A 22,435-nucleotide genomic window follows, 5' to 3' on the forward strand; every position below is an offset into this window, starting at 1 on the left:
CCCATCATCTGAATGAGCTTTAGTTCCTAAATTATAAAAAAAGGATCCTCATTCAGACCTTATTATTATTAATAATATTGTTATTATTATTATTATTATTATTAGTAGTAGTAGTAGTAGTAGTAGTAGTAGTAGTAGTAGCATTTATACTATTATTTATTAATTTGGAGAGTCTTTGACACTTCTTGAATAAATTGTCATGTTGTAAAAAATGTTTTCACCACTAGATGTCGCCAATGTTGCTGAAAAGTTTGAACTAACATTAAAATGATAATAAATCTGTAGTTGGTTTTAAGTGAATTTATTTATAACCTCTCTTATGTTGCCTAAATTTACCAAGATTGAATGAAATTCTCTGTTTTATGCAACAATAATTAAAATGCCTGTTGAATGCACTCTCTGAATAATTTCTGAAACCTTCACCTCCGCAGCGTTTCCTCTAAATGAACATTCCCACTCTTACGACTCTTTTTATTTTTTCTCCGCACTTCTGTTCAAACTGGATGTTTTTCTGGCTGAGACAGCCTTGAGGTGATCTGGAGAGAGCAGAAAAATATTTTCAATAACAGAGCAACCTGTTTTCTAAAGTCTTGCTAATTTTTTTTTTTTTCTTACAGCCTAGTAATCTTTAGGCAGCAAAAACAATAAAAATAAAATTTCTTTTTCAAGGAACTTTATTTTTTTGTTCAACCAATTAAAAGACACATTTAACTATTTAAACATGCTCCATTTAATTATATTTGAAGGTGGTATGAGCAACAATTACAGATCAGTGGCCTCATCTGACATTTGCCTCTTACACCAGCTTACAATTTATTAGAATTAAGTTTGTTTATTTACTTTTAAATTTGTCAGGGTAGTTTTGTATTTATACTTAGTGGTTTCCAAAGTGGGGGGGGGGGTTGGGGGCACACTGAGTGGTTGAGAAGATTTACAGAAATTAACTTTAAAATGAAAGCTTATGACATGTTTAAATGTAAAAGTTACAAAACAAAGAAAAACGGCGGTCATAAATGAATAAAAATGTAACATAATGATCAACAAGGCTCTTTGTTTGGCTTCGTTTTTACCTGTTTTTGCGTGTGTTTGTCTGCACTGTTATCAAAATATTTTATGAATTACTGAACCAATTTTAACAAAACTTTCTGAGAGTAATCATTGTGTTCACATCTACAACTGATTAACTTTTGGAGTCAACCTAATTCAAGATGGCTGCCACAGCTAGTCACTTAAGCCAACCCAAACGTGGCTGTGGTTCAGTCACTTTGACAGATAGCTGGTGATCTGGGGCCACGAGACTCCACAGGTTTTGTTTTGTGAACCGCTGCTCTGAAAGCCAACATTTTAGTGGCTCCATGAGACGCTGTAAAGGTGAGGAAATGTGTCCTCGTCTGCAAAATGAATCCAGGACAGATGTTGAGTGTCTGATTGTTCGTCAGCACTCAGACAGATTCGGGCTGCTGTGGAAAGTGGGATCGATTGGGCGCATTAGGTTGGTGTCAGTTTTTTGTGTTCGGTCGCTCATGGCTGAGGGCTCGAATTACTCGACATGACTTGCAGATTTGCACCATCTTCCTCCGTCTCTCTTCTTCTTTCAGAAGCCTCCGCCGCCCTGCTCCCACCTGCCTTGACTGTGAGAGATTCGATGGTCGAAAGGCTTCTTGTGGAAAACATACGTTACCCCTGAAGGAACTGCATGCAGCAGGTGATACCTGAGTTGGGTGTAGTCTTCGACTTTAAAACTGTGGAATGTATTTACTGAAACTGACAGACTCTAAGGCTGTTTTCCATTTGTTAGCGACGGTGCGTTACCAAAACAAGAGCACCAAAACGTCTGGCTGTTTAGTCGAGGGAATGACACAACTCTTCAGCCATACGAGCACTTCTTCTCTACATCCTTAGCTTCAGTGAAAACGGACACCAAAGGTCAGCCTGATGACCTTTATTCCCTTCTGTTCTCAGGAAAACAAGCCTCAGCTGCAGGTTACAGGACTGCAGAACCATCAGCGTTTGTGTCCTTTGACATTTTTTGAAGAAAAGGGATTAACAGTCTTAACTAAACTGAACTAAAACTATTACCAGCTCTGTTTTTTTGTAAACATCTAAACAATGCAATAATAAAATGATTCGGTTCACCTGCAGATGTTTTCCAGTCTGCGTTTAACTAAAGATGTCTCAGAGTCCCGTTGTTTTGGGAATGACTCTCAGCTGCTACCAAATCAGATTTCAGCCTGAAATCTGTAACTTTAACTGGGCTGCAGCCATTTTTGTGCAGGATAAGGTTGGTTAGCTGTGTCGACCATCTTGAATTGGGTTGATTCCGAAAGATAAACAGTTGTAGATGTACATCAAATAATTACCTGAAGTCTATCCAGTGGTTCATGAGATATTTTGCTAACGCAACAAACAAACAAGCACACAGACAGGCACACAACAGCAATTTCACTGTTGTACATTTATTACATGCACCTTGAGCATAAAAAACTGTAAACATGCTGCAAAAGTCTATCTGATGGAAAATGTTGTGTGAGAGACGCATAAAGGCTCTTTTTGTTGTAAAACTTATCCACGCAGCTAATTAATTGATATCAATTTAAAGGATTTTATCTGAATGTTTAGTAGAAAACAGATTAAATGAAACTGTTTTTGTTTTAAAGGAGGGTTCACTGGAAGGTTCAGATGAAATGAATTTCAGGGACAATAAAAAGAAAACAATAATTCACGTTGTTTTCCAAAACATATGATCCTCCCTTTTTAGTCTGCCTTGCAGTAAAGGAAGGTTCTGAGTAAGACTTTTGCCTCCTTGCAGCCCTAAATGACCGTAATGACTCTGTGTGGGCTGATGGCTGATCGTGACTCAGTTTCCGGTCCCTTCGCTTCCCTGTCAAACAATAAGTAGTTATAATTATTTCACATTTTCTCTGCAAGCACCTTCATGTTGCAGGAAACTCTTTCTGCATGAAATGGTCACCGTGTTGGACTCTGCAATCCTTCATCCTAACGTCCTAATTGTGCTCCCACACTCACTTGTTTTAGAGGCGTTGCATTTTTCGCCTGCGGGGAGTTTTCTGTTTCCATGGCAACTGCATCAAGCTGGTAACAGACCCCAGGGAGTGAGTGTGCATGTGAGTGCATGTTTTTCTCTTTTAGTGCAAACGACTCGTATGGCTGAAAAGACCAGGTTCACACAGGAGAGCCCCAAAATGTAATTAATGTCTCTGACAGGCACCGCTTCTGGTTTTTGACGTGTAAATTCATCCATCTCACTTCGGGTTTACTCGTGAAATTCTAGTCCTTGTAACAGTTTTTAAAGTTTTTTTGTTTTTAAAGTTATTCTCCAAAAGGAAAGAAAAGTGTGTGAATCCACTTTTTCAAATCTGTCTGCCTCCTGGCAGACGTTCTCTGATGAAGGTCAGATAAATCCAACGGCCGATCGCAGCTACCAGTCGAGTTTTGTGGGAAGAATTATGACTGTAATAGTGTGGTGGGTGTCTGGTGGCAGTAAAATTATATTGTGCTGCTTTAGGAGGCAGTCTGCAGTTACGGGAAAGCAGGGTCAGGCGGGAGTGATGATCTGCCAGTAATCCTCATCAGACGACTCCCACCGCTCATCCCTGCCAACAACTGTTTAAATCATGGAGCAGAACAATGAAATTAAAATAAATTCATTAAAAATAAGCAAATGAATGTTGAAACTGAAACATTTCATTGTTTTCTTAATGCATTAACCCTGAAAAGAGTCATGATTTGGTTTTTAAAGAAGAGTCAACAACTGAAGATTAATGTTTGTCAATAAAATAATACAAAATACTTAAAGATCTCATCGGCTGTTTCACCTGAAAACAGCCGATGTGAGTATCAAGAAATCTTTGTAATAAGAAAACAAAATATATACAACAAGAAAAACTGCAGTTTCTTTTAAAATGTAGCGAAAGCTGAGCGCTAAAAGACTGAAAGCTGGAACTGAAAGAAGCAGAACGGCAGCTAAAAGGTAAAAGCTTTGAAACACTGGCTGGAAGCTAAAAGTAAGATGGTAGCTAAAAGTAGGCCAAGACTAGCTAAAAGCTAAGAGTATCAAACAGCAGCTAAAAGCTAAAAGTAGCATTAGAAAACAAAAATAGAGCAACTGTGCTGAAGCTGATTTCAGAGAATTATGTTTTCAAAGGAATTAAAGAAACCTCAACATACAATTTGCAAATATTATTTAAATTTTTGTAAAAGTGGAAAAGTTATAAGAACCAAAAGTCAGAGCAGCTGAACGTGTTATATGTTGTATGTTATATATTATAAGTTATATGTTATATATTATATGTTATATGTTATATATTATATGTTTTATGTTATATGTTATATGTTTTATGTTATATGTTATATGAATGGTTAAAATAGCTCCAAGCAGACAGAAGTAGTTGTCTTATAAATAAAGTAGAAAGTGTGAACATTGATGCTGTAATCCTTCCTGATTATTATCTTTGAGCCTTTAAAAGCCAATTTATTAAAAACAGACATAATTCAACTCTTTGGCCACAAAAACCCTTAAGGAAATTTTCATCAGTGAGATTTTAGGTAAATCCACAAATTCAAAGTAAAAAAAAAAAAATAAACAAATTGCTGCTTTTTGCATTTCTTTATTTAAAGGTGTATTGCTTTCAGTTTTCTGCGCTGATGCTTTGACTTCTCTGTGTTTCCCAGTCTGTCACTTTTATTTGCATTTTTGTGTTTAAATTTTAGGCAAATTTTAACCAAACTCTTTAAAAAAGGACTAAAGTTGCCTCTTTTTGTTTCAGCTGACCCATCTCTTGTTGGAGTCATGTTTATTTCTTTAATTTAATTTAAACAAAGCAAATCAATTAAAGAATCTAAAAAGTAAAGACGATTAAGACAAAAGTTTGATTTCAGACACAACCCAAACACAGGATTACATATCAACCTCTGCAAGAGTCAAATGTTAAAATAAACAGCTGGATTTTTAGCAAAGTTTTGAAATGATCCAAAGTTCTTCTTTGAGCTTCTTCCACTCAGAAGGAGCAGCCACTGATCTGAACCCACAAACAAGGAGCTGCAGACGTCCAGACGAAAAGTAAGGTTTTCAGTTTCAGGGAGAGAAAAATGTCGTCTTCTTGCTCCATCCAAAGGGTCAGCTGGGAGAAGCTTGTTGATTATCTCTGAGGTTCCTCGTAGAAGGTTACATCAAGCACCAGGGTCATTTTATGACCTCAGTCTTGCTCTCATTTGAGTTAATTATAATAATAAATTAAATTCATCCATGTTTTCATGCTGAATCCTTTAGATTTTAGGGCCAGATAGATCTGAATGTTGCTGCAGAACAATGAACAGAGATCTTGTGTGTTTTTAAGGATGGTGTAGATTCTCAGTCATCCGGGACATGACAGTCCTCAGGGACGGAAGTCCAGTTGTCTTCTGTTCAACCACTTAGGTTTGTTAAGGGTGGCAACATGTAGAGAAAGAACAGAAGGAACCCCTGGGGAACTCTGGGGAATGAAGCAGTCATGCAGTATATCTGTGATTTTGGTTTCCTACAAACTGATGTTCCTGAACATGATTTAAAAGTGATGATTTTTATCCTGAGGTCATTTCATACTGAACTTAGCAAACAGGTGGACTGACATACAAAAGCTAATGACTGGAAATGTTACTAATTTTGTTTTATAAATTCAAACAGACATTTTTTCCTAACATTGTTGTTTTATAACTTTATATGATGCTTATATGTAAAGTGCTTTCTGCTTGTTTTGCTGCCTCAACATACATAGAAGTTAGAGGGATTAATCTTGTTTTCAGAAATAAATCATCTTTAAATCAAACCTGTAATGATTTTTAATCTACGTAATGAAAAAAAATCTTTCACCAACACAAACCGAAGCAGAAACAAGAGCTTGTTCTTTTCACGTTCTCTCCCAGCTGACCTGAGACAAGCTGCCGATGTTTTTCATCTTCTGTTACTCGTCTCTAACATGGTGTCATCTTCGAGAAAATCCAGAGCCTAACCTGAAAATAGCAACCCCCCCCCCCACCCCACCTCTTTTTTTTTTACTCCCCATCAGTTATTCTGGAGTCTCGGTGAGCGGCTTGCCTTTCTGCTGCACCTGATTTGCAGCAGCTGTGGATGTCAGGAGGTGATTCCCGGCATGTTCGCTGCTCCTCTGTTGACAGCACTATTTAGCCCAGCTTCTTCGCTCATACATCGAATAATTTCTCTCTGCCTGCTATGTTCTTCATCTGTTACCAGGCAGAATGGGGCTAATTGGACTACCCGTTTTTTGTAATAACCATCTTCTGAAATCATCTTGCCACTTTTTCATTCTCATCCACTTTTGTATGCCATAAGGGAACCCCCACCTTGCATGCACAGGGGAACACCCTACACATTGAGGGAGCATGAGGTAATAAGGACGACAAGTTGCAAGCTAAGGTCAGAGGTTAACATGCTCAGCAGATATGCCTCTCAACAGACCAGTGTTGTCTGTAATAGTATCACAGCAGAACGAGAGGTCAGTCTCTCCGAGGGGGCTCCGCTGATCACTGTAAATCTTGTCACGCTGGTATGTAAACAGTTTTATTCGCTGACCAGTCGAAGCATTTATTTATGGCCCCAACACGTGGAGCAGATGACTTCACAAAATTATAAATAATGATGCTTGATTGTCACGGTAAACTGCTTTACAAAAAAAAAAGATTTAGTGAGAGCAGGAATGTAAGTGCGTTAACAGAAACATAACCTCATAGTGATCCTTCTCTGCTGATGCCGTCATGCCTCTTTTCACTGGTGGAGACAGAGGGAGGAGTTCTGAATGAGGACAGCAGTCAATATGGCTTTTAGAGAGCAAAAACTCTGGATTATTTTTTTTAAAAAGACACTTTACTGCAGAGTTTCTCATTATGAGACCTTGTGCTGTGAAACCTCAGTGGAATGTCCAATTATGCTCTATTGTAAGTTATTTAAAAAGTAGTAATTAGACACTCTAGTTGAGTTTTACTGTTGTATAATTTCTTTTAAAAATCATTTTCTATAGAGAATCAGGTGATAAAAAACAATCATAGCCATGCCCGACTTCTGCTACATTTAGAAAACGCATACCATCATGGTTATGTAAGGTGTGATGGATGGATGGATGGATGGATGGATGGATGGATGGATGAGTTAAAGGAGAGCTGGACCCAGGTGACTGAATAAAAGAGATGAAGTGAGAAACAGGGACAAGAAATTTTAAAAAATCAATAAAAAAAAAAAAAAAAAAAAACATCTGATTTTGTAAAGATGGCAGTTGAAAACCTATCTGGACCTGACGGTAAACCTCTGCCCATCTTTACTTCTGAGAGATTCAGCCTCTAAAATGCTCTTTTTATATGCAGTCTTCTTACTGACCTGCTGCCAATTAACTTAATTTGTTGCTGTTTCTTATGTCCTCTACAGCCTTTTGTCCCAACTTTTCTGAAGTTTTAATGTCAAAGTTTTTAGTTTCAAACATTTAACATGTTTACTATGCTCCACTGTGAGTAAAGTATGGGTTTATGAGAATCGTTGCATTCTGTTTTTGTTATTTACATAAACGTCCAAACTTTTTTTTGAATTGTGGTTGTACATGTGGGGTCATGTGATCGACCTCTAGGATGTTCAGGGTGTCTGCTGCTTCTCACCCGTTTCTGCTGGAGATAGGCTCCAACAATCCTGAGCAGGAATAATAATATCTACATTCTGATCACAGGAAATATACAATAAGTTGCATTTAGTTGGGATAAAAACAAAGCCTGTGAACCTACAACTGTAAGCCAATGCATAAACTAGGGAAACTACATTTTCTGAATGACGAAGCTGAAACTGTTGTTAAATCTAAACTAAGTGTAAAAGTTACAAAAAACAATTGGGTTTTGATTCATGAATGGCTAAAATATCACAAAGTATGCAGAAGTAGTCACATTAAATTGGAAAGTGCAGAAAAAAACATTCATCTCAACTATTTACACAATAACATTTAATTTTACACAAAAACAAATATTTAATGTAAAGTCGAGGACAGTTCTTTTCCAGGGTAAGTAGCTCAGGTTCTTTCAAGCAGCCAGGAGAACTTGGGCTCTTCTCTGGCTGTTAGCTTTCTATGTTTCTGTCTCTTCGTGTAACCCCAGCCTGACTGACAGGCTGATGTCCAGACTGGGCTTCTGAAGGAGCCGTATCTGTTGCAGACCCCTTGGTCTTTTTGTCGCTGAAGATGGATTTCATGACTCTGAAACTCTTGGTACATTTTGACTTACAGCTCTTAGTTTCAGAGTTTCTTAGGGTAAGTGGATTGGCTGTAACCCCAAACCTAAAGCTGGAAAGAGCGCCTTCAGTTTGGGCTCACTGCTAAAGTAATTTGGGACTAATTGTATGCTTTTCTGTTGGTGCTGTGGGATTAAAAATAATCGAATCATCTGAAATGTTACAAACGTATACACACCACCTTATGTCTCTCTGAATTCCATGGGAAAAATTTTGTTTTCTTTAAAAAAACTCTGTTTAAAGGCTTTAGCAGTTGTTGTAAAGAAATAAATGATACACGTGGACATAAATCTCGATGATTTCCTGATGTTCCTTGACCCTGTCTGGTTCTCACAATCACAGACTTGCATACCTGTCAGTCATGTCCGAATCAGTGACGTCAGCGGCATCACCCGTCGACACACCTCCCAAACTCCCACTTAGTCTGTGATTCAGGATGCTTCCTCTGACGTCAACTTAGTATAAAAGCTCTCCTTTTTTTTGAGGGGCAACCTCATTAAAACAATGTTAATTCTTGGGTTAAGTGTCTATGTAACCAGGGAGACTCTGTAATAGTCCACAAGAGTCATAAATCCATCCTAATGTTGCCTCCATTGTTGTGAGGCATGCAAGGAATCAGATTAAAAAAGGTCACATCAGATGTGGACTAATAGGACTGGGCATGGATGTAGAGAAAAAAGCAAAAGAGAGCTATGTGAAATTAAAAAAGTGGGTTTTAAAGAACACCTTAAGCTTGGGAATGAAGAAATGGAGAGACAAGGTTTCTCACAAAAAAAATCGTTTGAGCATTTACTAAGATTTCCTGCGAGACAGCTTGGTGAGAGAACCAAGATTTATGTCAGGACAACACAGGCATTCCTGTAAAAGTCTGGGATTCTGGTGTTTGAGTGTGTTTTTCCATGTCAAAAAGGTGTGAAGGTATTTGGGTTCAAAGCCATTCGTTTGATGCCATATGACAGTGGTTAAAGCCCGAAGCTAAGAGGGGGGTGTTGTCATTCATGTCCTGCCCCCTCCAGGAGCTGGAGGTATGACATCAACAGCAATAATGAAAGCAGCTCATCAACAACTGGACACCAGGGCTATAAAAGGAACTTGGGGAGTCCTGTGCTTATCATAACTAATAGGAGCTAACCACCAAACCACAGCGACTCACTGAAGAGACTACTACTACTACTACTACTAGTACTACGTTTTTGTTTTTATCAGACTGAAGAGAAGAAGATATACCACCAAAGGTATGTTCTTGACCTGTCATTTAGAGGTACAGAGTGGTCCAAATGCCCAAACTAACAAAAAATGCATTATTTTCTTTACTTTGCAAAGTGTGGTTGCAAAAAGATTTCTAAATAAATAAAACCACACACTGTGTTAAAACTTTGTATGATACAAAAACTAAGGCAGAATTTAATGCTAAAGACTGTTTATAATGAGAATTATTCCAGTTTTGGTGAAAAACTTTACTTTGATTTTCCTTTTTTGCATTTGTTTTACAGGTCAACATTTTCAACATGCAAAACATGGACTGTAAAATCCTGTTCTTTTCCCTCATTGTTTTATACCTGTCTGTTCACTGCCAAGGACGCCCCATAAGGTGATATCACTCTCCTCTTTTTATTCAGATCACTTACAAGTTCAGTATTTAAACTAAGGAGCAAGAAGGACAGCTTTTTTTTGTCTTTTCAGCAAAGATTGTTATTGCAAAGTAAATTTGCAGTGTTTGTTGATTTTGCAGTAAAAGGACGGTGAGCGAAGTGCAGCTCATGCACAACCTCAGGCACCACAAGCAGGTGCAGGAGCGCAAAGAGTGGCTGCAGATGAGGATCCAAGACATCCACAACGCGGTCCGGGCCAGCAGCGGGGGGGACGCCGAGAGCCTGAGGAGGAGGAGGTTACGTCCTGAGGAGCTGACTGAGCTGGGCGACCTGACAGCAGAGGAGATCCAGCAAGCTATAGACTTTTTTGAGAAGCTCCTCGAGTCAAAGCAGTCCTGATTTTTAGGAGATTTTACTGAACTGGTTAACATTTCCAACACTGGACAATTTACATTTTAAACTTTTTTTTTCTTCTTTTAAACCTTTTTCTATTTGTCTCTATGATTGATTCTTATCTTGTTGTTGTTTTTTCTCTGCATTTATATTGTATTTATTTAAGTTAATTTATATTTATGTGACAGTGCCTCTGTTTGGCAAACCTTCTGTTACATGTATGCACTTTTATTTAAAGGGCTTTGTTATAAAGCCATCATGAAAGAGACAGTCTAACTTGGACCAATTGTGTTTTTTTGTTTGTTTTTATTACTGTTTTGACAAAGTCCCAGTTAAGGGCCCATTCAGATGTATTTTTGTGTTTAAGTGTGCTCACTAAGTATTTCACTTGGAATATGATTGTAAAATGCTCAAATGGCTAGATAGCTTAATATTTGATGCATTTACACAGAAAAAGAATGAATTGTATATTTTTACGTGTTTATTGTCCATATAAAACCGTGTGTTTTGCTTTTAGGCTTAATTGTTTTGTATAATATAATGAACTTTAAAAAATAAACTTCTTGTGATTTTGTGTTACATTATTTGTGCATTCAGACGTTTGTCCAGGTTACATAGAAACATTATGAATGCGCATGCGCACTACCAACATCGTGAGAGCGTTACACGGTAGTCTCGCGATATTTTAGGTGATCTCCGGTTCTCTAAACAAAAACAAATCCACTAGCGGTTGATGCTAGCAACTAAAGCCTCTAACCTTTTTTTGTTTTGTTTTTTTTTTGTTTCTTCACCTCTTCGCTTGATTGCACAACTGGCTGTTTCATCAGCTGGCTAAAACTTTAAAGCGGAATGTAACGCAAGGAGGTAATTACAAGATGTTTTAAACTTTTGTTGATAGCATTAGCAGCAGTGAGCTAGCGGTTAGCAACATAACGCTTAGGCTTAGGAAACAAGCTAGCAGAATAGTAGCTGCTTCTAAATATTTGTTTAAGACAAACACTGGGATGTTGAGTGTTTTCTTTTACCCCCACAGCACTGATAAGTTTACACGCAGCCCCATTTAATCATTAAAGCGGCTGTATTGATTTTGTTAATTTATAACTTCACATCTGATGAGTCTCAAGGTGTTTTATATTTAGAGAAGCTCCACAGAGCAGATATTCGTAATTTAATCCCTCCTATTTAAAATAAGGTTTCAGATGGCTAGAATACATCTAATCCACAGTTAACATCTCAGATTTTTCTTATATCATGACATAATTTTCAACATTCATGTTCATCGGTCTTTCTGCTCCAGAAATCCACAAACACATTGTTCTGATCTAAAGTGAAAACTATTGCAGATATCTCTAATAAAATTTTAAAAATCTAATAAATGTAATTGGGGCAATTGTCAAAAACAATTTCAGAAATTAAACATTTCATTGACTGGTAATAATGTAATTACAAAGATCTGTTTGATGGGATGCATTTTTTACATAAAACAGGTGAAAGTAAAATCTTAGTAATAAACAGATAATAGATATCTCTGCTTGGATTGTCTGACTTGCATAACACAAACAATCTGAATTAAACTAAAATCATTTTATTTTAACAGTTTACCTAAAAACCTTTGAATTAATGTTATATATATATATAAATAAGTGATATTTGGATCATCCCATTGGCACCACCTGTTAGTTTGTCTGTGATTCTGTGACAGATAGTCATTTAATGTTTTGATTTTGCTCTTTGAAAATCACTTTGTTGGTATAAAAATACCACCTCAAGCCTGGAAAACAGTGGTTGGCATTTTTGCAAATGTGCTTATAGAAAAGGAAGAAGTGATGTGCCTTTGTAATATTATGCTTTAAACAAAAGTGCCTAAAGACACAATTTAAAATAGGCCATTTACTGGCTTTTATGTTCAGCTAGAACACTGCTTTGATTTCTTGAATTAGGTGTCTTTTTATGCTATCTATCTATCTATCTATCTATCTATCTATCTATCTATCTATCTATCTATCTATCTATCTAGTTAATTAGATGTAATTGGTGCAACTGCCTTTATTTTATGTTGAAAATCTTGCAACTGTTGGGTCAGTTACAAGCAGATTAAATAACTGATCCACCGAAGGGATTATGTAACATCTTTCTTGGTGCATTGTAGGCAACAGACAAGTTGATGAGATGATGAAGTCAACTTCAATGACAGACTAGGCTGATGAACAATAATACTGCTTTAAATAGAGCAGAGCGCAACCCCTTAATATTATACCTTATATTTTAAGGCCTTAAAGGATTTTATCACTTTGTTGACACTTCAATATACATCAAGTGTATGTGTTATAAATATGTGGGAATTGGGAATAATTTTACATTTTACACATCTGTCCTTTGATACTACATCTAAAATCGTTTGTTATGTTTGTGGATTTGAACCGACCCGACTCACAGGCAATAAGAGTTTAATGTGACACAAAGGAGAAGGGATTCTACGTTTGCTCTTGTCTTCTCCATCCTCGTTGTTTACGCTTTGGTGTGCCGGTCCACGCCGTCTTTACGGTTTGTGGTGTGTTTTTGTGGCATTGTCACAGCGCCACGTATAGGTCCGGCATAGTTACTGCAGTGTTTAGGGTTGTTTTCTGTGCTCTAAAAATGGTGCCATCTTTATAAGGAAAAAGATAATTTTGGAAAGACAGTGTTCCTGTGTGGATGTTGTTTTGTTTACATTGAGTGCGTACCCGCATTTCAGAATTGCATATCATTACATCTGGAAAGCTGCTCGAGTAAACTAACTCAGACTGCTCCATATGATTTAGTTTACCATGTTTATTTTTAATGTTTGACTTCATAGTTAGCACTGATTGTGATTTTATGTGTGGGTTCTTCTGTGGCTGTGCTAACTTTAAAAAAAAAATGTCCAAAATCGAATTAAGTAAGTTGTTGGTTTAGATGGAAATCGGATAGTTAGTGGGAGTCCAATGAGAAATGACGGAGAAGAACACACCCTTATCTGCCCGTCCAGCAGTAAAAACTTGGACTACCCAGAAGCTGCGCTTTACGAGCAGCACGTGAACGCAGCATCGCTCTGATCCAGTCATTCACAGTTTCGGGTCCCTCCGGTGCCTCTGAATGACCGGCCGGAGCTCCTCTCCTCTCCTCTCCTCTCCGCGCGCATCTGAAGCCTCCGCGTGGGAAACGGTGGGACGTGTCCGCGGGCTGACGTCCGGCTCGTGTGGTCCAAACGATGCGGATGAAGTTGGAAAGTGATGAGCGAGGATGCTGAAACTGCTGGGAAGCCCGCTTTGTTCTCAGGAGCGCAGGGTTTTTGTTCCGCTCTCATCCCGCAGCTTCTCCCCTGCTGCTTTGTCTTCTCCTGGCCGTCTGGTACCGAGCGGTAGGTGCGAGCTTCCTGTCAGAACCTCTGTCTTTGTGCTGCATGTTCTGAACCAGAGGACTGCTCTTTGTTCCTGTGGACATGAGACCTGAGTCCTCTCCTTGACGGGACTCCAAAGAGTGATGGGGATTCTTATTTAGTCTTTTTAAACGCCACAATGAGAGACATTTCTCTTCCTAGAGTTATTTTAAATGTGATCTTTTTTCCTTTTGTGTGTGCAGGGACCAGTGTTTTCATATGTTCCACTCTGTTAATCATCCCTTTGTTGGGAGCCATGCTGCTTCGCTGCAGTTTCCCTGCCTTTCCCCATCTCTGTGTCTGTGTCAGCAGCCCCTAAATAATTGATTGGACCCTCACCCCTCATGGCTCTCACCTCATGCTTTTAATAGACTGCCAGGGCGCCTTACATCTTTGTCTGAGGAACTGTGTCCGATGAGTCTTCAAATTTTTAACACTGAACTTACACCCATGGCTTTCCTTGTAAGCGGTGTTCAGTAAAATAAATGGGGAACTGTAATGTCATTAGAGCCTCGTAATTGGACAGGTGAAATATCAGCCCGTCTTGTTCACTCTGGCAGTGTAAAATTTAGCGTTGCCCTGTGAAAGATGAGATTTTCATTCCCTGGGTGAAATATTGCTTGCTCAGTTCCTTTGTTTCCCTCCACCCCGCTGCTCTGCCTTCTGGCTGCTGGCCTGTTTGCTGGAAGACCCTCTTTTTGTCTTGCCTGTTCGGTCAAGCGTTAAAATCCCTTTAAAGATAAAAAAAAAGAATTTATGCAGCGTGGAGCTTGAGTATCAGTACGCACACAAGCTGCTAAATCACCCAATCGTAACAGATTTTAAAAGAAACTTCAGTGTTTTAGGTTTTAGTTCTTTTTGTGTGTTGTACCTGTCAGACTCATCACCTGAACGCTGAACCAGATCCAGAGGTGTGTGTCTGTTTGTGACCCCCATCTTCAAGGACACATTCAGAGCCACCTATAGTCTTGGTTTTCTTTCTGAAAGATTAAATCCTGTCACTGTGAGGAGAATTATCAGTTCATGCTTTGTTTTCCCGTTCATTTTTTTTAAAGAGATTATTCCATCTTTTATGTCCACGGGGTTTTGTCTTCCTGTCTTGTGCACAAGATTGCACCTTTTGTTGCCAGACTAATGAGGCGCCGCTGAACAGAAATGAGCCTGTGACCTTGACAGGGGTGTAATGAAGGCGTGCCGTAACCACTCTGAATTGTTAATTTTTGGTTTTGACATCAGTTTGCTGATCTTGCTAAATCATGGTCTGTCTCTTGTCCGAGTCTGTCCCCCCCTCCCCCCACAGACAGTTAACCAATTAGCCACCCGATCTGTCTGTTAGCCAGCCAGCAGCAGCTGCAGCCCGGACGTCCAGTACTTTGAGATGTCAGCCAAAATTCAGAGGTTTTTTTTTTTTTTTACTTACCATTTGAAGCTCTGCCAATTCATACATATTGTATTTCCTGAGCACGATGCTAGGAAACAAAACCGCTGATGTTTGCAGTTTTCGGATTAGTTATTGAATGTTTTATCAGTTAAAAAAACAAAAACAAAACAGATTTGGAGGTTTTTTTCTTTTATTAATGTAATGCCACTTAGGACAGTTGGTGCATTGTGTGTATTTTTGTGTGTGTAGTAGAAGTCCTTGTGATCTGTTTGTTGTTTCTTTGGTGTAACAGTAGATCATCATAATATTTCATATCTGCTCCCATGAGAATCAAACTCTCAGCTACGCTGTTAGAAAATAGGAGCAGGCTGCAGTAATTCATACAAACGAGGGAAAAGGAGTTTTTCACAACAAAATAATTACAGTTTGGTATCGTTTCGTACCTGTTCTTAAGCTAACTGTTTAAAACTTGAGAATGTGAAACAAATTAAAGTCACGGTTCAGTGCAATTAATTAGATCAAACAGGAGCTGCTCCGTTACTCGTTTAGTGGATTTTAAAACGTATTAAAATGAGTTCATTATATAAGTTAAATAACCAAATTGATACATTTTTTATCCTCCTAAACGTAAGGATTTTCACTTTGCTGTAGCTTGTAAAGCAGTAAATGCACCGTTGTTGGACACAGACCTTTTGGAACCACTCAAAGTACAAATGGAGCTGTTGTGATGGCAACTAAATTGGATTCATCTGACAATAAAATTTGTCATTATCATCCCCGTGGGCAAGATACTGAATCCCACATTTCCCTGGTGTGCTCATTAGTGTACTGTAAAGAAATGCACTAAATGTGTAGAGTAAGGAAGGAGCAGTGTGGAAATGTGTAAAAATGGATACATCCACAACTGGTGTATTAACCGTCCTCCTGGTTACTCTGTGGTTTGTCTTCATCTTTTATAACCTGGGCTAATTTTACATCACTTTCATAATGAGTTTGTACCTGAAAGGTGGATCAAACTGTCTGTTTGCTGAACTGCAGATCAGGAAAATAAATTTAAAAAGTATTTTTCTCTTTGCTGAGTGTTAGTCTGAGCTCAGTTTGCTGTGTGTGCAAGTACGAGCTGTCAGGTTGGGTAGTGAAAGCCCTCCCGGACATTAACGCCGTGTCGGACAGTAATAACCTGCTTCAGGAGTCACTGAGTGCAGGTTGTGTGAGGAGGATCGCAAAAGATGCATACCTTGTGGAAATGGGCATCTTAATATGTTCCCTTCAGAGGAGAGCTGAGGAAGGAGGTCAGAAACATTCCTTTAAAGCCTCAGGAAGTCCTGACCAACTTACGATAAAACAGTAAATCTGACCTTGTCTATTAGTTTTACTTCTATTTTTATCTCATAGTGTTTAATTTTAAATAGCCTTCTATTTTGGACATAATAGACGCTCATCACTTTGATTTCCTGTGTATGCCCTCATCTCTCCACAAGTGAGCGGTGTGGTTTGTCTGGGTTGGACTGCAACCATCAGCGGGTCAGAACCATGAGTCTGTATGGATCCGGTGTCAGCGGGGGTGCCGGCGGCGGACCCAGAGAAAGGGGAGGAGCAGAACATTACCGGGAGCAACGGCGGCGCTCCAGCGACCGTTCGCGTGAATCCTCCCATGAGAGAGGAGAAGGCCAGCTGACGCCCTGCATCCGGAATGTCACTTCTCCGACTCGACAACACGGTGAGCAGAACACTGAAACCAAACTCCAGCCAGAATCCAGATTTAATGTTTATTTTAACTCCTGGTTTTTGTGTCGTCCTCTCGGCTGCAGATCGAGAACGCGGTGATGGAGGCTCGTCCTCCAGATCCTCAAGCCCACGCCCTCCGAGGGTTCCTCATTCTTATTCCCACGTGGGAGGAGCTCTGACCGGGGGACACATACCCCGGTCCCTAGGTCCTCCTGGGAAGGACTGCCACTCTGTGGGTCAGGGACCCTGCGATATGATCTACGTGTACGACTTGAGCAGCAAAGAGCATCGCGCTGGGCTGCGGCCGGGAGAAAGAGTCACGCTCATCGTGGACAACACCAGATTTGTGGTGGATCCTGCGATCTTCACAGCTCAACCCAACACCATGCTGGGCAGGTAAGGATATCGACTCGAGCATTTACAAACAAACACATAAAACATAAAACAAAGCCAGACTTCTGAGAGAAATAATGCTTCATGTCGGTGTTGATCGTTCTAACAGAATAAAACAGAGCGATGATTCTCTCCATGCTCTGTGTGAATAAATACATCCAATCTATCACTTCCTTTTTTTAATATTTTGTTTTATTAACAACATGTAACTCCCAGAAACTATAATCTTTACCTGTATATAAATTATTACCTGTATTTATAAACTAATGTTTTTGTACACAGAGAGCTCCAGTAGACTTCCTGTTAAATGAAAACTACTGGAACATGTCAGGACTTCCAACAAGTTCATCTGAGCCACCCTGCTGCTTCTTTTTTATTTTATTTTTTTATATTACTAATCTCCCAGAGAGAAAAGGTGGATGATAACAGTTTTAAGTCACTTATTTAGATTTATTTGTTCTGATCTGATAAAGAACTAAAAAGGCACTATTTAATATTTCTTACGAGGAGACATTTCTGCTCAGCTTCAGCGTTTTTAATCTGTTAAATGTGCGATGCAAATTTGAAAGCTTTTCCATAATACAGAAGAATTATTGCAAGCTTCAGTTTTGAACCTGTTCTTTGCCTTCAGGATGTTTGGGTCCGGGCGGGACAACAACTTCACTCGACCCAACGACAAAGGAGAGTTTGAGGTGGCGGACGGCATCAGCTCCACTGTCTTCAGAGCCATCCTGGTGAGAACGTCTCTTTTGACCGTCGTTCTTCGTCTTTTTATTGGCCTCTCCTTCTTCCTGGACCCTAACCCTTTCATCTCTGTTCCCCGTCTCGTTTTCCTCAACAATTCCTGCTGTTCATCCTGTAACACAGACACCATCATATTATTGTTTTCCCTCTCCTGCCTGCGCTCCAGCATCACTTCTTGTTTTGATTGGATTTTCTCTTCCAGACAGTAAAAAAAAACACATTTTGTCTCAGTTACCAGGAGCCAGTTTGGACTTTATGTAGGCCGTAAAAAGTTGTTCGATCTGGGCCATAACTCTCAGGAACACATTTAGAATCTTGTCCAAGGACAATATTTCTCTTTCTTTTCTCATTTGTTACATTTTATCACTGTAGTTTCAAGTTATCAAGTTGCCAACTTGGGAATTGGTTGTTTATAAGCAGAATGTTCTTTTCTCAGAGCCTAATGGAAATTGATCCTGATGTAATAATGTTGTTACTTATTTAAAGGCTTTATTTTTAAAGTCTCCCTAACCAGCTGACTTTATATCCTCCAAACACAACATCAGCTTTTTGATTTTATTTTTATGTTCAGTGAGGCACAGCTGTTCATAAATCTGTGAGAATGTGCTGTCTCAGTAACCTGTCCACTCCACAGAAGTTACTATCAGTGTTTTTATCAACATACAGTTTCTCCGTTTTTGTCTAAGACTCCTGAGACGTCTTCTTTATGCTGCGTCTTCTTCCCGTGGTGATGATTTAGGCTTTTGGCTCCTGGTATTATGTTTAATTGCTTTATACTTCAGCATGCTTAGAATAATTTCCTCTTAATAAACGTCTAAATCAATGCATTACATCAACACCACCAAACGTTTAACTACTGCTGAGATCATAAGTAGGTTTTATTTAAAAGCTACAGATTTATTCATTTGAAATCCATTAGAAACCATCAAATGCAGATTGTTTACACCCTGCCTGTGCGGCAGGTTGTCTGAAAAGCGGCTGATATGAAGGAAGTTCACGTGAATAAATCTGATTGTTCGGATCTGTAATTCTGCATTAACAGAACAAACTTTACTCAATAAAGAGGATCTCATGAAATATTCCCATTAGCTGGGAAAATGTCAGAGGTTTTGTTTATCTGCGGGTTTTTTAATCAAGTAAAACATCAGTTTAAACTGAGTGGGAGGATTTCAGAACCTGCAGTAATGCTTGTTTAAACACAGAAACAACAGAAGAGGAAGGGTAATATTAAAGATACTTGCTAAAATGTAATAAAGACTGGTAAAAAGTAAACGTGAGTAAAAATTCACACAATCTTTGTTTTCATACAAATTGTTATTGTTCCTTAAATTCAAAATTTGTCAACAAACTTTGCCTTTACCTCCAGAAACAACCAAAGTGAGTGAAAACAGATCAGCACAGAAGAGCTGTTTGGAATCAAGAAGTCAGACGATCTTCATGTATTTTAACATATTTATACTCAGATTTGTTGAGTAAAGTATACAGATTAAAGGGTTTTGTTTACACTGAGTGTGTACCTGCATTTCAGTATATTTGGAAAACTACCAGAGTAAACTCTTTCAAACTGCACCATTTCAAATAGTTCAGGAGAACCTTTTATATGTTTGATTTAATAGTTTCTTTAACACAGAAGAAGAAAACAGTCCTTCTGGTCAGCCTTTGTTTCCCTGTTCCTTCCAGCGATACAGAATGTCATCAGTTTGTGAGCACAGGTAATGTGTTTGGAGTTGAGGAGATAAATGTGCATACGAGGAAACTCAGAGGAGAGATGGCAGCGAGCGGATCTGCGTCTCCTGGGAGGAGGCGGAGGGAAAGTGACGTCAGCAGCTTTTGCTTTCGTCTTTTCTTTCTCTCTTTACTCCTCCCCCCTCTCTGTCGGTGACATTGCTGGATTTCTTTTTTTTTTTACCTTCATCCCTGACTCTCCATCCCTCCCACCCCTCCCTCCCTCTCTCTCTCTGTGAGGGAGGCAGCTTTAATAATGGCGCCTTGTTTTTCCTCCCCTGCTCGCCCCCCTCCCTGCCTGTTTATCCATCTCTCTCTCTGTGCCCGGGCTGGTGAAAATGGCAGGATTACTACAGGTCGGGGATAATCCGCTGCCCTGACGGTGTTTCCATCCCGGAGCTGAGGGAGGCATGTGACTACCTCTGCATCTCCTTCAGCTACAGCACCATCAAGTGCAGAGACCTCAGTGAGTACACGAACGCTGTCTGGACTGCGTGTTTTTCTTCATGCACAGTTTGGTGAGTGTGAACTGCAGATCATTTTGTTGTTTTTGTCGTCCAGCATCAGAGACAAACAAATAAAAAGCTTTATTGTTCTCACAGCGAGTGGACGTCACCGTTGGACAGATTCATGTTTTATTATCAGGGGAATTATTAATTTAACGTAACAAATAGATGAATAAGTATTATTAATTATTGTGGTTGTTATTGAAAGCCTTTTACATCCCAACTGTTGACAGAAACTTGCAGCTGCAGAGAAATCCTAACAGAGCTCTGTTTCTGTGTTAATGTCGGCTGTAACTGTGGCGTTACGCTGCGACATGTTGTCACTTCATGCATGTGCGTTAGTTGCTCTTCTCCATGTCGATGCCTCTTGTTTTCGTGTGTGTGAGTGTGTGGGAGGAGCAGCTCCAGCTCACAGCCTCTAAGTAGGTCATGATTAGCTTTGAGATTTACTGCTGGCTCTGTGGGCACAGAACCATCCAGACCATCCTCGACCGCATGCGAAGCTTCGTGGCTTTCTGCTAGTTTCTGCTTTGTAGGCTTTTGTTGTTGTTTTTTATTGTTTCTGTTTTGGGTAATCCAACATCGAAGCTTCTCTTAAAAACAAAGGAATATTTTATTATTTATTTGATAAGTGATGCGGTGAGCAGAAAGTTCCCAAAGTTTACAGACCTTCTCAGGAGGAAACCTTCAGTTTTAGTGGCGGGAAACGAGCCGTTTGAGTTCGAGGCGCGGCGATGTGTGAATCAAGCTCGTTAAACCTTTTGTGGAGCAACAAAAGGAGACAACAGCAGGGCTGCTGTAGCCAATCTGTTAGCTACTAAAACCTAAAACAGCTGCCATTTTGTTGTCCGTGCGTTAGAGTCCCGGTTTCTTCGGGGTCTTAAAAACTCTGGAAAAGTCTGAAATTTGTAGGGTTTTCCAGGTCTGGATGAAAATTAAAATATTAGTGTTTCCAGATTTTATTTCCTGTTCTGTTTTCTAAAATAAATATTCTGAATTTCTAAAATGAAACCCAAAGTTAGTCTCAAGTACATCTCCTTAGATTCCCAAACTTTTCAGCTTTCAACCCACAAAACAGCAGCAAAGGGTTGTGAGCCCAAATATTAGGGGTTTAAGGATTTAAAGTTGCTAATAACCTTTTTAAATCAGGGTGAATTACATTTATAAAACATCATCAGAATATTCAATAACTGAATAAATTAATTCTATGTTTTCTCAGCATCATGCAGCCCTCCTGTTTACTGAATAAAACAAACTTCAGGTGTTTCTTTCTAAATATCAACCCGCTGCTCAGTGTTAGCAGCATTTTACATATTAGTTCAAACTTGATTTAAAAACCCTAAAAACACAGACTGTTATTTTTCATGGTGATTGGAGCAAACAGAAAATAAAACCTGACAACGCTCCAAACTTTATGTGAATTTACAGAAATTATTTGTAGTTGAACTGAACGTTTGGTTTAAAAATCAGTGAAAAAAGACTCAAGTTTAGGTCTGTTAAAGTATGGAACTGTAGAAGGAGACGCTCTGCGGCGTTTGATCAGAAATCTGTGAAGCTGTGTCACTGTTGGCCTTTTGTCTGATTGCAGTTTATTCTGAGGTCTGATTTAAGTTGTTTCTGTTTTGATGCAGCACAGATTCATCCCTTGAGTTTGTTGCATTTTATATTCTTAAAAGAGTCAGACTTAAGTGGTTTAGCAGCTAGTCCGGTTCAAGGAATGGGCTGTAGAGTAAAAAAGCTGTCGAAGTCAAAGACTCACCGGAGAAGGATTGAATAAGGGGTCTGTAAACTAAAAAACAGAGACGGCTCGTGACTTTTGCACAGTACTGTGCACCGACAGGAAGCTCATGTTGCTGAATGCATTACGTTTGTTAACTATTTAATCTCTAAAAGTTGTTTATCTTTCCATTTGTGTTCATTTCACGTTTTAAAATGTCCCTGCTGCCGTGACAGGGTTAAAAAATTTGTGTATAAATACATAAAATACAGGATATTTCTAACAAAAACACCATGACAGGGTACCTGGGTGCTTCTAACAAATATTCACACAGATAAAGATTTACTGTAGTAGATTTATTTAGAAACAATGAAAATACAAATATATTTTTAAGGCTTTCTGTATGAACAAGACCCCGAGATACTTAAACTCCTCCACTTGGGGCAGGACATCTTCCCCGACCCGGAGAAGGCACTCTACCCTTTTCCGGCTCAAGACCATGGCCTCGGATTTGGAGGCACTGATCCTCATCCCGGCCGTTTCACACTCGGCTGTGAACCGCTCCAGTGAGAGCTGTAGAT

At 39.2% G+C, this 22,435-nt stretch overlaps 2 protein-coding genes across 4 annotated transcripts in view; both read left to right on the forward strand.

Annotated features, from left to right (window-relative positions):
• The first annotated feature begins 9,355 nt into the window (after positions 1-9,355).
• On the forward strand, positions 9,356-10,844 carry LOC108243459 (parathyroid hormone). Its single transcript, XM_017428890.3, has 3 exons — positions 9,356-9,513; positions 9,772-9,869; positions 10,011-10,844. The coding sequence occupies exons 2-3, from the start codon at positions 9,787-9,789 to the stop codon at positions 10,267-10,269; spliced, it is 342 nt and encodes a 113-aa protein (XP_017284379.1). The 5' UTR covers positions 9,356-9,513; positions 9,772-9,786; the 3' UTR covers positions 10,270-10,844.
• A 128-nt stretch (positions 10,845-10,972) lies between these two features.
• LOC108243466 (BTB/POZ domain-containing protein 10) overlaps positions 10,973-22,435 on the forward strand; it is a 17,077-nt gene continuing 5,614 nt past the window's right edge. For 2 of the 3 annotated variants that reach the window (XR_001808894.3, XM_017428913.3), the window contains exons 1-5: positions 12,369-13,642; positions 16,523-16,761; positions 16,853-17,165; positions 17,794-17,896; positions 19,977-20,097. Coding sequence is in view for 2 of the 3 variants with exons in the window: in XM_017428913.3 (XP_017284402.1) it covers positions 13,515-13,642; positions 16,523-16,761; positions 16,853-17,165; positions 17,794-17,896; positions 19,977-20,097 (904 nt within the window). In the remaining variant the exon portion in view is untranslated. Of the gene's footprint in view, positions 11,128-12,368; positions 13,643-16,522; positions 16,762-16,852; positions 17,166-17,793; positions 17,897-19,976; positions 20,098-22,435 lie in introns of those variants that run through there. The other variant, XM_017428914.3, reaches the window with a different exon arrangement.

The sequence above is a fragment of the Kryptolebias marmoratus genome, linkage group LG11 (assembly GCF_001649575.2).
Source record: "Kryptolebias marmoratus isolate JLee-2015 linkage group LG11, ASM164957v2, whole genome shotgun sequence".
Classification (NCBI taxonomy): Eukaryota; Metazoa; Chordata; class Actinopteri; order Cyprinodontiformes; family Rivulidae; genus Kryptolebias; species Kryptolebias marmoratus.